This window comes from Jaculus jaculus, chromosome 14 (assembly GCF_020740685.1).
Source record: "Jaculus jaculus isolate mJacJac1 chromosome 14, mJacJac1.mat.Y.cur, whole genome shotgun sequence".
Classification (NCBI taxonomy): Eukaryota; Metazoa; Chordata; class Mammalia; order Rodentia; family Dipodidae; genus Jaculus; species Jaculus jaculus.
In genome coordinates this window covers 76,013,947-76,031,872 of record NC_059115.1, presented here as the reverse complement: position 1 = coordinate 76,031,872, position 17,926 = coordinate 76,013,947, and the positions used below count along the sequence as shown (strand labels likewise).

The following is a 17,926-nucleotide window of genomic DNA, read 5'->3' as shown; positions in this document are numbered from 1 at the left end:
TAACGCTGCGAGCCAAAATAATCTTCCTTTAAATTTTTATCTTATTTTTTTTTAATCTTACCGTATTTCCTCACAGAAAACAACAATCTAACACAGAAAGTACTTAACTTACACATTTAATGAAAAGATCATTTTGGAATCTTCTAAACATACAGGGATGAGGGATGGAGTAATATATCAGGAAATAAGACATACCATGAATTGATTTAAGAGAAAACCTCAGGCCAAGAAGTGGTTAAAACTAGGAGAATGAACAAAGAGATGACTTCCGAAGAAAATCAAACTCGAATGTGATTGAACATGAAGTATAAAGAGTAGGAATAAAGCAAAAATGTCTCAAAGGTTACTTCAAGATGTTTCAGTTCAAGTGGTTGGTAGAATATTAGAGCTACTGACAGGAAAGTGATAGACTGAAAGAAACTCAAGAAAGCTGACAAGCATCAGACAGACTTCCCAAGGAGAGCCTTGGATGCATCAGCTTTTCAGAACATAAAAAACACACTACTGTGGTACGCATGATCAATGTGCACAAGACAGAATGACAAACATCAGGTTTGTAAGAGTTTTATTATTGATTAATGTAGAGTGAAATATAAAAGTACCAAGCAGATGAGATAGATATGTAAGTTCATTAAGACCCATCTGATTACAGTCATAAAGTATGAATTGTACCCAACAAATTTTTCTGTTAAGTATCTGGAAATAATTCTTAATACAGAAATAACCAAATTCATACAGAATGCTTGATGATTAGAGATTTATAAGTGGCATGCAGGTGCTGAGGACAGGCTCAGTGGATAAAGTACACATGCACATGCATAAGCTCCTGAGTTCAGCAACCATTCAAAAAGCCAGGCGGTAGGTATTCCCAGCCACATCTACAAGAGAAGGAAGGCAGAGGCAGGAAAAGTTGCCAGAAGTTCAGGGAGCCAGCTACCCTGACTAATGCAGTGGTGAACAATATGAGATTAAACCCTGCCTCAAAGGAGGGGGCAAAGGTGAGGATCAACCTGAAAGCTGTCCTCTGATCCTCATATACACTCTGTGGCATGCATGTTACACATATGAATATATCCATACACATGCATATCAATACAAACCAAAAGAGAAAGGAAAGCAAGCAGCCAGTGCCACTGAAAGATAGGTATTTCATTCAGAAGATGCTACAGCATGATGACAAACTACTGTATAGAGAATACCTCTTCAGAGTACACAATACTCTAATGACAAGTAGTTCTGGACAAGTGTTCTATTTGGCTCCCTAAACTGTTTTTATAATCTTTCAACTAATGAAACTTTTAATCCCATAATCTCTTTAGTTTAAACATAATGAAAAAACTTTATCTTTTGACATGTAAATACAACTGATTTGCCTATAATCTTTTCTACAGTGTGACTTGGAACCAATCGATGTCTAAGTTCAATGTGAAAGAAAAGGGCTGATGTGTTTCATTTGTACGTTGATTTTATCAAACTCCTGAAGTTTAATAAAACAAATACAAAGTAGCTTTAAAGGTCAGTGCCAGCATTATGGCAATACTCCAAGATAAGGGAGCAATTATATCTACAAGGGACACCTAGAAAGATTGGCTCAGAGATAGCACCTGACTAGGTTAAAATCATTTATCACAAGGTCACAAGAGGAAAGGCAGAAAACCTGAGGTCAGTATACCTACCTGCACAAACAGAAAAGAAACAACATGATGCAGAAATAATGAGATGTCCCACATGACCAAACTTTGGTGGTATGAGTTACACACAATGAACTTTTCTGCAAGTTTATGGAAATATTTCTTGATTTTAAGTTGAGTAGCCAAGTCAAAAATATTTCAGAAGTATAACACTGTTATTAAAGGATCTGGGAATAGAGCTCAGTGGTAGAGTGCTTGTCTAACATGTACAAGGCTGTGTGTTCAAGCCTCAGAACGGGGGTGGGGTGGGGTGGGGAGGGAAGACAAAAGAAATCAGAAGAACTTAATTAGCTCCATTGTCCAAACAATGCCATAAATGCAAGAGCAAAGTGAGGAGTAGTAAGTTATTTTATTTATTTAAGGAAAAAAGAGAATTAGACATAAGAACAGTAATTATCCATGTAAGGAAAAAAATAAAACTCAAGTAATTACATAAAAATAAAATGGGAGGGCTGGAGAAATGGCTTAATGGTTAAGGTATTTGACTGCAAAGCCAAAGGACCCAGGTTCAATTCCCCTGGACCCACGTGAGCCAGTTGCACAAGGGGGTGCATGTGTCTGGAGTTCATTTGCAGTGGCTGAAGGCCCTGGCACGCCCATTTTTTGTGAAATAAATAAATCAAATGGGAGCCAGGAGTGGTGGTACATGCCTCTTTAATCCCAGCACTTGGGAGGCAGAGGTGGGAGGATCACTGTGAGTTCAAGGTCACCGTGAAACTATAGTTCAGCTTGGGCTAGAGTAAGACCCTACCTCGAAAAGCAAAAAAAAAAAAAAAAAAAAAAAAATCAAAGGGAATTATTCCTTGAAGAAACTAAACAATAAGCAAAACCTGATAGTTGCTAGAACACAGATACATGCATACATATGACACAGACATGTGTAAATGGGGTGTATGTGAGACAGTTTAGGGATGACAGGGGTCCCCCAACATAAAAGCAAGGAATATAATGTCCTTGAGCCTGTACTGGCAGTAAGAAGTTCCCTCCCTGGATCTTTTGGTCCTACCTGACTCTCTCCCTAGAAAGGACAGCTCCATGGACCCAGAAAGCTACACCAGGATGGAGAGTCCTACGCTGCCAACCAGACACCCCTCAGACTCATCAATTCAGCTGACACCCAGAACATACAGCTCTCTAGGTGGACTTCCTATTTCTGGAAACCCCTCTTTCTAGCTCATGGGCAAAAAGTTCAGCGAACTCCACTCATACCTCCCGGCATAAGCTCTGATTTCCTCCTTTTCTTAAACTCTATCTGCAGTCTAATAAAGCCGGTGACTCTACCATTTAGTCTGCACTTCAATCCCCCACCACCCCGAGGTAGGGTTTCACTAAAGCTCAGGCTGACCTGGAATTCACTAAGTAGTCTCAGGATGGCCTCGAAATCATGGAGATCCTCCTACCTTTGCCTCCAGGGTGCTGGAATTAAAGTCATAAGAAATACAGAGGCCTCTGATTCAATATGCTTTGTGTGACAGAGTTTTTTTGCACCCTAACTTCAGGGTTATGGCTTAACATAAAGACAAGAAAAGCTCTGTGGCTCTAAACAGACATACTGGTGCATTTCCAAGGAACCCCAATTCCTGCATCATGTGTTCAATACATAGCAAAAGGAATGAATCAATGTTACTACTTAATGATCAGGAGATTAGATCAAAAGCTAACAGTAGGGCTGGGAAGATACTGAGTGATTAAAGGCACTCCTTGCAAAATCTGCCAGCCTGTGCCCAATTCCCCAGTACCCACATAAAGCCAGATGCACAAAGTAGCAGGCTCGTGTTCTCTCTCTCTCTGTGTCCCTTCCTTCCTTCTTGCAAATAAATACACAAGTTTGTTAAAAAACATAAAAGTACAGTTTTATGAGTCTTTGTCTTACAGAAAGCATAAATAAGCATAGTTAAGAACTACATTTGAAAACTGTGCTGTTCACAGGTTACATGAACTTGGCCAGAAGAGAAGAAAAACCAGGCCAAGATACCTTCCTAGTATGTGTATTTCTTCTGGAAAACTCATTATAAACTATTTCAAAATTCTCAAATTATTATTATTACCAACAAAATCAATGTGAGAAAGGAGGTCTAGAAATTTGAGAAGGAAGACCAGATAAAATCAACAAACAGGTAGATGACAACAGGCCAACCCACACTGGGTTTTGAAGACAGTCACTCTAACAGGTCTTTCAATAGCATGAAGAGCAGTTTACTTTTAATCCAACAGAAGTCCTTCCATACACTGCAAATGCTGGAAAAAAGTAGCATAAAACAATAATGAATAGACTAGAAGTTTATTTTTGTAGAATTTCTGCCGTATACTAGAGTCCATTAAGTAGAGCAGCCTTGCCTTGATCTGTTTTTATAACATAATACCTTAAACCCTTAGAAACAGTAAACTGGACTGAAAGCTAAAAGAGACATGTATGAAATGAAAAGATCAGAAAGATTTGGGAGAAAAGTAGTTAAAGAGTAAGGTTGGCAACTAACTTGTAATATTAACTTATTAAGTCATGTGACATAGCTGATATTTTGCTATCTTTGTCTATAAAAGCCAATTACATATAGTTCATGTAATGCTACAAATAGAAGCATATATGAAACATTACCAACTATGACCTAAAAGCTCAAGTAGACAAATGTTAATTTGAATTGCTTAGAGTTTAGTTCACCAATATATCTTCTTTAAAAGAAAAAGTACATGCATAAATCTTATTGCTAATTCAAAATCCAAAAAAGGAATACAAAAGTTCTTATTGCTAATCTAATTTCTAATTCAGAAAAATAAGAAATTTAATTTTAAAACTAAAAATGAAAAAGTATAACTCCTCAATTAAATACCTAAATACATACTAATTTTCTTATGAATTAGACCTATAGAATAGTAAAATATATTAATTTAGCATAATTACATTCAAGCTCTAGACTTTTTGGTGAAGATTATGATATTAAGTCATCTATCAAATGTGATTAAATTTGGAAATAAGACATTTTCTTCAATATAAGTTGATAAGGCAAGTGGAAGACTAAGCAATCAGAGCACAGATAAACATACTTTTTCACAAGACTAGGAGGCATTCTAATTAAATACAATTCATAAACCATTAACCATTTTAACAGAATGGTGTTGAAATTAACAGTTGTTTATTTTAAAAGACAATTTTCTAGTTATAGTAGTTTGAATAAATTATGCAATATCTCATATAAAGCAAGGCTACAATCATTACAATGATGACAAAGAATGAAGTATGCTTAAAGCCATTAACAAGTCATTTCATTTCTAGCCAAGACATGCATAAATGTTCCATCATGGCACTGCTAAGTACCAAGCAAAAGATCAACAGAGTAAGGCACACAAAATTTTTGCCACTTTTCCTGTTTCCTGACATTGTAGAAAATAACCCAACAAGTCTACATTCCATGAAGCTCCTTGCTAAAGCAAGACACAAGTGATATTTACAAATCATCTTGTTCACACAGTTTTCATCATTCATTTTCTCTATCAAATTTTCCATGGCTTTTCAGTTTCTACTAAAAAATAAGTAGACTTTCAAACTACCCACCATCATGCAAAACTGAACAGTAATGAAAGGATCTCACCTACAGAAACTGTATTTACTTTATTTCCACCCTATACTCACCTCACTCCCAGAAACATGCCATGGTAATTATCAATTAAGTTGAAATGTTTATTTACTTAATTGTTTTTTTGAGGCACAGTTGCTTCTAGCCCATGCTGACTTGGAATTCACTATTTAGTCTCAGGGTGGCCTCAAACTCATAGCAATTCTCCTACCTCTGCCTCCCGAGTGCTGGGATTTAAGGTGTGCGCCACCACGCCTGCAATATATTTACTTAAAAGAATACTTTATTTTTATTTATTTGAGAGAGAGAGAGAGACAGAGACAGATACAGAAATACAGAGAGAGAGAGACAGAGAGAGAAAGAGAGAGAGAATGGGCATGCCAGGGCCTCCAGCCACTGCAAATGAACTCCAGATGCATGTGTCCCCTTGTGCTTACGTGGGTCTTGGGGAGTCGAACCTGGGTCTTTTGGCTTTGCAAGCGAGTGCCTTAACCACTAAGCAACCTCTCCAGCCCTATATTTACATTTTGATGAAATAATGGGATACAGAAAAAACTGCTCCATCTTTTCATTCAATTTATTTATTACTGTATCTCCAGCAATGAACTTTAGCACTTATAATGAAAGGACAATGCATCATGCTTTCTATGTGTATCAGAGTACAAGGTATATCTACTTTTGTGTGTATGAGAGTCTCACTATGTAGCCCAGGCTATCAAGATCCTTCTGCCCCAGTTTCCCTAGTGCTAGGATCACAAGCATGTGCCACCACACTTAGCCAAATGAAGAGGCTGTGTCTGTTTTTGAGAAAAACACTCTCAATAAAATGCAGTAGCTTTATCTCACAAATACTTTGTTTGAAACAACTAAAAATTGCAACCTTGGTAAGTGCACTAAAAATAGCTCATTAAAACATTTACATAAAAAATTCGGCTTAATTGTAAATTTAAAGTCACATGCAAAAGCCCAGAAAACTTAATGCTAACAATTAGGAAAATGCATTAATTATGACTGTTTTAATGCATTAAATAATTAAGCATACTAGAAGCAGTTCTGTCACTAGCTACAGGCAATTAGAAAAGCTCTCTCTGGGCCTCATTGCTACTCTATAAAATCACAAGAGCTGGCAAATGATCTCTAACTCCCAAGCAGATCTTACTGTACCCAACTGGTGTATTTTAACTAAAGGCACAAACAGCATTGCAATTTTAACATTTCTATGCCACCACCAAGGCCTCTGAAATATAGTCTATTGGTAGTAGTAATAAAGAATAATCCCTTCCTCATAAGGACTAAATAAGCTAAGATGTCTAAGAGATCTGAAAGGAAATCAGAGTTCCAAATTAATGTAAAGTAGTGAATATAGCCATCCAACATTCTCACCTCAATGCATGGTATTTTGGAATTAATCATAAGAGGATTTATGAAGTCCAACAATCCTGTATTTTTGTTTTTGTTTTGAAGTCTACTTCAGATACAAGGTCTTTATGATGGAGTTCTTTTCTCTTTTCAGAGGCTATTACAAGAAAGAGGAGCTGGGAATGTAACAAAGGGCTTTCTTGGCATGCTTGAAATCCTCAATCCTCAGCGCCGGACAAAAACCGAAACAGCAGCTTACTCTTTGAGGATATGGTGGCATGCACTTATTTATTTATTGAGGGAGGGAGGGAGGGAGGGAGGGAGGGAGGGAGGAGGAGAGAGAGAGAGAGAGAGAGAGAGAGAGAGAGAGAGAGAGAGAGAGAGAAGAGGGAGGGAGGGAGGGAAACGAATAGGTATGCCAGGGCATCTAGTCACTGCAAACAAACTGCAGATACATGTGCTACCTTGTGCATCTGGCTTATGTGGATCCTGAGTAATAGAACCTGGGTCCTTTGGCTGTGCAGGCAAGTGCCTTAACTGCTAAACCAGCTCAACTTAATCCTAGTACCTGGAAGACTGTATCAGAACAATGAGTGCATGGCCACCCTGGGCTACATAGTTAACCTGTTTTATTTTTTGGGGGGGTAGGCTTTTGGAGGTAGGGTATCACTCTAACCCAGGTTGACCTAGAATTCACAATGCAGTCACAGAATGGCCTTGAACTTGAGGCAATCCTCCTGCCTCCACCTCCCAATGCTGGGATTAATGGTATGAGCCACCAAGCCTACCTACACAGTTAACTTGTAGGCAAGCCTGAGCAACAAATTTAGAATGCCAGGGAGTGAAAGCAGGATTAGAATGACACTGATTGTAAACACTTCGGATAAGAATGGTTAGGTAACTGGGTGTGGTGGCTCATATCTATAATCCCAGTACTCTGGGAAGCCAAGATGGGTTAAGAGAGTTCTAGGTCAGTCTAGAATGGAGTGAGACTCTACCTCAAAAACAGGAATGATCAATGGAGAAACTATAAAACCCAAGAAAAAGCAATGACTTAACTTTAGCTGAAATCAAGTTAGAACATAATTTTCATCTTAAAGAACTGTCTCAAGCATCATTATAATGAATGTTTCCAGTTTCCTTATCTTCCTCTACTGACTATAAAATGTTTTGTTGTGAAGTTCTCTCAAGCCTAGTTGTCTAGACTCTTCTATTTTAAAAAACAAAATCTTAAGGTACAGGACAGCCATATTCAATTTGGCACATCTCATCTACGTACCTCAACAACTGAAGAATCTGGTATTAATGACACAGTGAAGCTTTACTCTCCTAGTATATTAATCTTACAAAGTAAGGGAGAAGAGAATTGGTAAGCATCAATTTAAGATTACCAATTTGATGTTGGTATACATCAAATACAAAATTCTTTAACAGTAGCTAGGGAGGGAGGGGGAAATCCCTGAGTATATATAGGCAGCTAATGGTTGTTTGTAGAGGGAGAAAAATTTTCATCAGTGGCATAGCCATAAGGAATTTATGCTCCTCTAAATAATCCCTTACCCAGAATCCTATAAACCATTCCTATGAAACTCACTGCTATCCAAACAAAAAGACATGGAAGTAGAAGGGGACTAGGTGGTTCGAGACGAGGAAGGTGAACAAGGGAAGTGGGATTGTAACTGGGGGTGAGCATGATAAAAATACACTATATGCATGCATGAAATACAATGGGACTCACTTTTGTGTATAACTAACATGCTAATTTTTAAAACCTTGGAAAATTCTAGCAGTGAATTTAACCACTAATAAAAGCAAGACTTACCTGGACCCAGGGGCACACAACTCTCACCCTAGCACTTGAGAGGCTGGGCCAAGAGGGCTAAATTCAAGGCCAGCACGGACTACACTGTGAGCTACAGGATAGCATGGGTGAGGTCTTGTAACAAAAACTCCAAAATCAAAACTTCTGGGGCAAAAGCCATGGTTTTATGGATTCTCTTTTGAATAAGGCTAAACAGAAACAAATAGCTCAAGTGATATAACACTTATGTTTAAATGCAGGTCATCATAAACCACAGGCATATGAACTATTTGGTAGAAAACTACTTATAACTATCATAAATGGTTGAGGTGGTCTAAAATGATGAACATACCTAAACATTCAAGTTAATGGACTTTGGGCTTTGGTAGAACAAAATCTTACATGACTTTTTTCTTTAGAAAAACAAAGCAGGAAATAGTGACAATGCTCTTTGTAAGGAGATAAGCACATTAGGGCAAACAGCAGCAATCACCATATAAAGATAAAAAAACCAGGTAGCACCAAGTAAAGGATAAGCATACAAAATTCAGATAGCTCAGGTTATTACTTTAAAAGGTTTTGATTTATCACAGATAAAAATGTAAAGTTTGCTTAGGAAGCAAACACAGGGCTGTATCTCAGTGGCTAAGCACTGGCCTAGCATATATAAAACCCTGGGTCAAATTGTCAGCACTGCAAAAACAGGGTGAAAATTAAAACCTGAAAGCAGCCATAGTATCTGTGGCAATAACTGTAGCAGTCTGCAGTCACATATTTAAAATAGAACAGAATAGCATACTGAAGTTCCCTCTTCATGTGCCCTTTCCCCTGGACAAGTTTCCTCTTCTCTTTCCAGTGACCATTCATACTAATCTCACCTCTTCACACTGCAATCTCTCTACTTCCAAGAATATATTGTGACGACTATCATTATCACCTACATCTTCTATTTTTTTCCCCTAAAAATCTCTGTGATAAGCAAACAGTTGATGGTTATGAAGAAATAACATGAAGAGGTAGACTTTTGAGAACTCCCCTACCAATACCAACCTTTTCACGGGATGTGTCTGCTGAGCTTACATTAGTGACAGCGAAGTGCTCTACAAGATGACATGTTCTCTAACTTCAGAGGAAACAAAGTTCTAGTTGCAAGTAAGGGATTACAAGTGGGAAGAGAGGGAACAAGATAATCTTTAGAGCTTTCAGTTAAATAAATGGGTGTAAGACAAGCTTAGAAAAGTATGACACAGAATGCTTACACTGATTAAGAAATCCTAGTCCTCAGTTTCTCATCTTCAGTTGTTCCTGACTCACCACTGTCACTGTAAGCCCATCTTAAACCTAAGGAAGACTTAGACTCTGGTGTGAAGAAATGCCTTAACAAGGTGCAGTTAAGGTAAAAGGGATATGAAGGAATCTGCACTGTGATTTATTATTACAGCAGTGGCAGATGTTTACTTGAGTTGGAAATGTCAATCATAAGCCAGACATGGTGGCACAAGCCTTTAATCTCAGCACTCGGAAGGCAGAGGTAGGAGAATTGGCATGAGTTTGAGGCCACCCTGAGACTACATAGTGAATTACAGGTCAGCCTGGGCTAGAGTCAGACTCTACCTCAAAACACCAAAAAAAAAAAAAAAAAGAGGGGGGGGGGGGAGAGAAAGAAATGTCAATCATTATGCTAAATTTACAGTATTACTAAAGTTCTAATATGAGTTACACTAAGTATCAAGTAGGTTTAGTAACATTTTCTTGAAATATAACTATATATTAGCTATAGAAGATATAATTATATAGTTTTTCCCCTCCCTTTTCCAGTACTAGGGGTTGAATCTATGGCTTTACCATGATGATCATTTTTAAAAAAATGGTGCTGACCCAGACAAGATATACACACCTGTGCAATACTGGCACAAAGCTACATGTGTAATCAATGGCTTTCTGAGGGAACATGAGGTCCACTCAGTGGGAGAGAACCCAACCTGGTAATGAGAAACAAGTCAGAATCCTATGGGTAAGAAGGTATCAGACACCAAAGGGAAGCTCCGCTAGTCTTTGTTGAAGAATGGCTATCCCTGTCAAAGAGCCTTTTAAATAACTACGCATTATGTGCTTTAACACATGCTGCTCTTGCTCTTGATTGGAGAATGTGCTTTTCTTTTACAGATGGCAGCAAAAACTGGGAGAACCAAGATCCATCAATATGACCAGAAAGGATAGCCAACTGCCGAACCCCAAAAGAGCCACCTCTATCACATCTGCCAGGGCTCAGGATACATTACAGAGTAAGTGCTGATTAAAACATGAGAGCTGCTCTCACTGCTAGCCTAACAGCCAGCTCCAGGGAGATTGTGACAGACACTGAAGACACTCAAAGCTCATTAAAGCAAAAGTCCAGAGGGTACAGAGAGCTCAACACTAAACTAGACTTACAGCCAGCTTGATGCAGCTCAGGAACACTGTGGAAGAGGGAGCACAAATAACGTTAAGAGCTACAGGTGGGAAGGAGTATCCTAAGTATTGTCCCTACCCACAAAAGCTGACGCACTTATAACCCCAAAGTGGAGACCAGAATCCCACTGAGGAGAGGGCCCACAGTGAAAACGTGGCAGGATGTTAAGAGTAAACTTCAAAAACTTAAAAGAAAACAAGCAAAAAATGTTGGTAAGCTGAACTTTATTATAATTAAATGCTGTTCAGTGAAAGGTATTATCAAGAAAATGAGAAGACAACCCACAGCCTAGGAGAAAATTTTTGCAAAAGACATACCTGATTAACCTGATTAAGACTTTTATCCAAAATATAGCAACACATATATCTCATCAATAAAACAAATCTGAGGAAGAAATAGGCCAAAGACCTTAACAGGTAGCTCACTACAGATATACTGGTGGCAAATGATCTCTGTATCACCAGAACTAAAATCATGAAGGATACAGAAACTACACAATTAGATACTACAACTATTAGAATGGCAGTGAATGGAGCACTAACAACAGAAATGCTGCCAAGAATGAGAAGCAAGGGATAGAGAGATGGCTTAGCAGTTAAGGCACTTGCCTGCAAAGCCTAAGATCCCAGGTTCAATTCCGAGTACATGTAAGCCAGATGCACAAATTGGCATGTGTATGGAGCGCATCTGCAGTGGCTAGAGGCCCTGGCATGCCCATTCTCTCTCTATCTGCCTCTTTCTTTTTCTCTCAAATAAATAAATATTTAAAGAATGAGGAGCAAAAGAAAACTCTTCGGGTGTGGAGAGCGTTAAGTGGTTAAAGGTGCCATCCCAGGTTCAATTCCTCAGTACCCAATACCCATGTAAAGCCAGATGCACAAAGTGATGCATGCATTTGAAGTTTGTTTGCAGTGTTAGGAGACCCTGGTATGCCCAGACACACAGACACACACACACAATCTCTCTCCTTGCAAATTAAAAAAAAAAAAAATTTGGAACAGAAATACAAGAAGAAACTCTTATTTGGCTAGATAAAAAGCAAAATGATACATCTACATTGGAAGACAATTTAGAAGTTTCTTATAAAACTAACCCTATTTTTCAGCAATTAACCTCTGTGATGACAAATACAACCTTCTTGACAGTTCCCCAAACCAATGGTGGTGGGGGGGAACCAGTCCGCACACAGATGCTGGGAAGGTAGCTCAGTCAGTAAAGCGCTTGCTTGCTACACAAGCACCAGGAATGGGATTAGGTTACTAGTACCCACTAAAACAGCGATCAATGGTGGTGTCTGCCTATATATAATCCCAGGGTACGGAAGACAGAGATAGGTCAATTCCTGGGCCTCGATGACTGGCCTGTCTAGCCTACTTAGTGAGCCCCAGACCAAAGAGAGACCTTGCTCAAAAATGGTGGATAGTGGGCTGGAGGGATGGCTTAGCAGTTAGGGCACTTGCCTGCAAAGCCGAAGGACAACCCAAGTTTGATTCTGCAGGACACACATAAGCCACATGCACAACGTGACACATGCATATGAGTTCGTTTGCAGTAGGTGGAGGCCCTGGTGCACCCACTTTATCTGGCTCCTTCACACTCTTTCTTCTTACATAAAAATTTTATTCAAAAAAAAATGGTGGAGAGCCACCTGAGGAATATGTAACACCTGATGTTGTTTCTAGCCTCCACATGCATGTGCATATTTACACATATGCATTACTCACATAAACATATAACACACACTTTAAACAAAAGAAGCTGCGCAGATGTCCATTTACAGTTCTGTCTTATTGAAACTGGGATGCAATCAATATATTGTCTAGTAAGTAAACTGATAAATGCACCATTTAGAAATACATTGGTATACAGTTCTGTAAAGAAAGAAGCTGTAATGTCAGGGCTTCCACTATAAGCTCTGAAAGATACCTATTGTTTTACAAATGTTGTACCATGTGGCTAACAGCACCTAGCCTTTCCTATAGTAGAAAAATAATGAGTAGGTAGACTAGATAACTACCTTTGAACTAAGACTATGGTCTTTTAAAATATTTGCCTGGAAGAAACAAGAGTTACATTCCTTTAAATCAAAATCAAAAAGGGCCGGAGCGATAGCTTAGCAGTTAAGGTGCTTGCCTGCAAAGCCCAAGGACCCAGGTTCAATTCCCCAAGACTCACATAACCAAAAGGAACAAGGTGGCTCTTATATCTGGAGGTTGTTTTAAGTGACTGGAGGCCCTGGTTGTGTCCACTATCTTGCTCTCTCAAATAAATAAATAAAAACTTAAAACATTAAATTAATAAAACCCAAAAGAATATTCATTTTACTAGAAATTAAAATATTGTTTTTGACCTAACTCAAGAATACATGGCACTATGGCTCACCACCTCAAAACTCATGCTGTGGTTTAATCTCCATTGTATTAAGAAGGTAGAAACCAGATGACCATAGTGTTTAGAAGTATTGCCTGTGAGATTTGATTAGAATTAGTCAAAGTCATTATAATGGAGCTCCTATGATAATACTTGTGGTTTTAAAACACACACACACACACACACACACACACACACACACACACACACGGTCCCTTGCCATGTAATTACAAGATTTTGGGACTGTCAGCAAGAAGGCCTTTACTTGATGGAAGTCCTTCTACCCTGAACCAGGACTGTGAACCACAATAAACTTGTTTCTTCATAATTTACCCCGTCTGTCACTAGCAACAGAAAACAGACTAAAATAGGTGATACAGAAAGTAAAAAGTAGTTTGCACTCATTTATCCCTACAAGTTGCTCTGGGACAAGTTGTATTCATTCTTAATAACATGAATAAAACTATGTGACAACAAAAAGAAATTATTAGATTCTTAAAAATAACTTCAGAATATTCTCTGAAATCAACTTAATTCATTTTAAGCTTTTGTCACTGAGTAAATCAAAGAAATAATTTATTTAATGGGATCAAATTTCAAAGTTTAAACCACTCAGAGCTGGTAACTGTGGCCCATACCCATAACTCCAGCACTGTGGAGGCTGAGGCAAGAGAGTATTATAATGCTTTGCGGCCGGCTTAGGCTACATAATAAAAAGGTGGAGAGGTAGCTGGAGAGAGAGCTCAAAGTATAGAGTACTTGTCTTGAAAGCATGAGGACCAGAGTTCAATCCCCAGTACCCATGAAAAATACCAGGTCAGGAAATGTACACTTGCAATCCCAGTATGGGAGAAGTGGAGACAGCATTCCTGAAGCTCCTTGGCTGCTCAGTCTAGCCTAACTGGTAAGCTCCAGGTCAATGTGAAACCCTACCGCAAAGGAGGTGGCCAGTATTTCTGTAGTCAACACCCAAGGCTGTCCTCTGTACACATGGACACATATTTACCCACATACATAAAAACATATACACACATGCATGCCACATACCTGTACACATAACACACACAAGTGCATGTGCGCACATGCACACGCACACACAAACTAGGAACTATTTGTTTAACAAGATGCTAGTTGGAGACTTGATGTTGTGTTAGTTAATATGTGGTTGGTTCAGGATTGACTGTGTGTGTGTGTCTACACATACATACTATGGTCTCTTGCTCAAACACCTTCTCATTTTAAATGGGTAGCTAGGAATTGAACTTGGGCCAGCAGGATTTACAAACAAGCTCTTTCAACCATCAAGCCATCTCTCCATCCCCAAACTAGGCTTCTTGAGAGAGAGAGAGGGAGGGAGGGAGGGAGGGAGAGAGAAAGAGGGGGGGAAGCAATTAAGAATCAAGAGTAAAGGGAAGCCAAAAAAACCCTAAGAACCGCAAACCTCTGTCACTATGTGCTAAATGTTAAATTCAAACTGTATGTCTGATTTTCACTCAGCTGCAAAAGAACCTCAAATATATTCATCAGAGTTTCTTATTTTTATATTTTTCTTTAGGAATGGATTAGGATGTACTCATTTCAGACTTAACTGTAGAACTCACTAAAAATTAGATTCTGAGCCAAGCATTTTGGTTCACACTGTAATCCCAGCACTCAAGGTGAAGCAGAACGACTACAGGATGTTCCAAGGCCAGCATGGAGTCAAGTTAAGAATCTCTTTCACAAAATAAAACAAACCCAACCACAAAACTCAAAACAATTTCCTCTCTCAGTAATGGGGCACAGATAGGCATTTTATAAAAAAATTCGTAAAATATTCCTTTGTAAGCTCAAGTATCTTAACACTCTCAAAATTCAGAAGTCATCTAAAATCAGTTTATTTCTTCTCTACTCTGAGCATACTGCATATTCTTATTTATGCTATCTCTTCCCAATACTGCAACTCAATGTCCTCAAAAAAACTTTCTGTCTATGGCAGAGATTTAAAAGCTCCTCCTCACTGTTCATAGCAGCAACTTATTGTGGACTGCAACACAGATTTTAAAAACCACAAGATGCTTGCAATTCCAAGTGGTAGCTCTACCTGTTGTTCTCCCTCGAGTCAGCATGAATGACAGAGCTTGACTTGACTAAAATTAAAATTAGCCTGTACTTTTCAAAACAGATAATAGAACATCATAATCGTATTCCTTCATTAAATTTTCCACAGTACATTTTTACATGTGCATGTGTGTGCAGCTGTATGTGGAGACCAAAGGTCAGCATCAGATGTCCGCCTTACTTTAAGAGACAAGTTCTCTCCTGGAACTCGGGAGTTCACAGAGAGGGCTAGATGAGCTGGCCAGCAAGCCCCGAGCCCTCTCCAATACAGGAATTACAGGCATGCACGCACGTGCGCACATGATGCTGGGGACGCAGACTCAGGACTCCTCTGCGTTGCATGGCAAATACATCACCCACTGAACCATCACCCACGCCCCAGATTAACTTTACAACCTGAAAGCATAAAATTAAGCGTATGCTCAGTATATTTAGAACACATTGCAATCCTATTGTCCATTTGCTCACAACAGAAGAATCTAACTATATGAATAGGCATCTATGAAGTTTTGGTCTATGTATGGTATCAGAGAATGAGGGGATAAAATGAGTTTATAATCAATTACGCACACACAAAACCAAAATGTCCATTCTGAACTGTTTAAAACAGTAGTAAAGTACTTAGCCAAATATAAGGATTCCAATACCGCTCATGTGCTTGATATATAAACATGGAAAGGACAATGAGGGCTGGAGAGATGGCTTAGCAGTAAAGGTGCTTGTCTGTGAAGCCCAAGGACCCATGTTTGACTCCGCAGGTGCCAAGTAAACCAGGCGCACAAGATGACTCAAGTGCAAGTTTGCGCATGCACACAAGGTGGTGCACATGTTTGGAGTAAAATTGCAGTGGCTGGAAGGCCTGGCACGCCAATCCTCTCTCTCATAAAAAGGGGTGTGGGGGGGGGGGAGTGGAGAGCGACAATAACCTTTAAGAATGAAAAGGGCAAGGAAACCAAACTAAATTTTAGTCAGAAACATGTATCTATCCTGAAAAAAAAAGCTGAGTTAAGTCATTCTAAAGTTAACAATTACTGATCACGGCAGTATGTGGCCTTGAGAAAAGCATGGCAAACTGAAACTAAGACTCCCTAAGGAAGGTGTGAAATTTTTCATATAATCAAGTGACATTGTTCCCAGAACTCTGTGATCTTGCAAACAGCAAAGATCAACAACAACAAAACACCCTCTCCTTTTCTGCTCCGGAGGATGGCCTACTGCAATCACCTTTGCAGACACAACTCAGGTGAGAACCACTCACTCTCCCCTCCTTTCCTGTGATAGCGCCAGACGCAGACCCGCCATGGAAAATCCTGTGATTTGTTCTGCAAGCGACTCACTGATCAAAATAAAATACTTATTGACCCAAGTTTGATTAAGATTCTTTCTACGAATCGCTGAATTTTGTCCTGCCTTCAACCTGAAACAGCAGAGGAATATTCTTTAGCTGTTTCCTCCTTTGAGCGGCTCGCTTCAAGAGTACAGCATTTTCGGGGTATGGCCATCACAGTACTCATTCACCCCACCTCCCCATATCAGGTTCTTTTTCCATTTTCATTTACCCCTCCCCATGGAAGGGAACCTCTTTCTGCCCAACCTGTAGGACGCTTGCAAATCCTGGGATGGGGGTATTCTCCCCATTGCAGCTATCTTTCCTAAATACCTTTAATCAATTTCCTTTTGAACGATATTTGCTCCTACAAAACCTAAAATTTTCAGTTTCATTTGACATCATTGATATTTCCAATTCGGAAGTGGCTGAGTTTTCTCTCTCTTTTTTTTTTTGGTTAAAAAAATATTAAGCTGAAGTTTTATTTACTTATTACTTATTAAGTAAATGGTCTTCTGGCTCTCCAAGAAAGGGATCACTGTGCTCAGAAGACATTGTGTGATCTTAAAATTTCTGGCCACAGTCCTGCGGCTGAAGAAGGTGGCAGGGTGGACAAGGTGATGGAGCCCTGGGCAAGGCCAACTGTGGGTCCGCCGGGCGCCACGGACCCTCCACGGCGAAGGGGCGACCCGCGGGCAGGCGGTCCACTGCGGCCGGGCACGCCGACGCTCCCTGCCCAGCACGGGGCGCGCGACGGCTCGGCGCCCGCCGCGGTCCCCGCCGCCACGCCCGCGCCCACGGCAGCACTCACCATGGCGCCGAGGGCACGTCGTGGGCGCCGGCACCTCCGCGCTCCTCCGCGTCTCCCCTGCGGGCTCTGCGCCGGGGGCGAAGGTGGGGGAGACGGCGGAGGGAAGCGTCCTCAAAACCGCGAGGAGAAAAAGGTCTTCCGGCTCGGCCGGAAGTTCTCCCCGCGCGGGACAGGAAGTCCCGCCCCCGACGGACGTCGGCGACCCCACGCACGTCACGCAGAGGCGAGGAGACGCAGGACGTCCTCTACGGCGACTTCCGCGGGTGCCGAGGTGGGGCCGGGGCGGGGCGGGGCTGACCTTGAGAGAGCGCGGGCCCGGCGCATGCGCGCCGCGGGCGGTGGGCGGAGCCTGCGCGCGCAGCGCCGCGCCGCCGGGAGGAGGATGCTGCTGCGCGGGGATGCGGCTGCGGGACGATGCTCAGCGCAGCCTCCTCCGCGGGAGG

General features: G+C 40.4%; 1 protein-coding gene across 1 annotated transcript in view; it reads right to left on the bottom strand.

Moving 5' to 3' along the window:
- The window catches only part of Tmem161b (transmembrane protein 161B), a 62,219-nt gene extending 44,581 nt beyond the window's left edge, over positions 1-17,638 (bottom strand). Inside the window, exon 1 of the mRNA XM_045134370.1 lies at positions 17,484-17,638. Coding sequence (XP_044990305.1) covers positions 17,484-17,486 — 3 coding nt within the window. The 5' untranslated portion in view covers positions 17,487-17,638. The remainder of the gene's footprint in view (positions 1-17,483) is intronic.
- Positions 17,639-17,926: the final 288 nt, after the last annotated feature.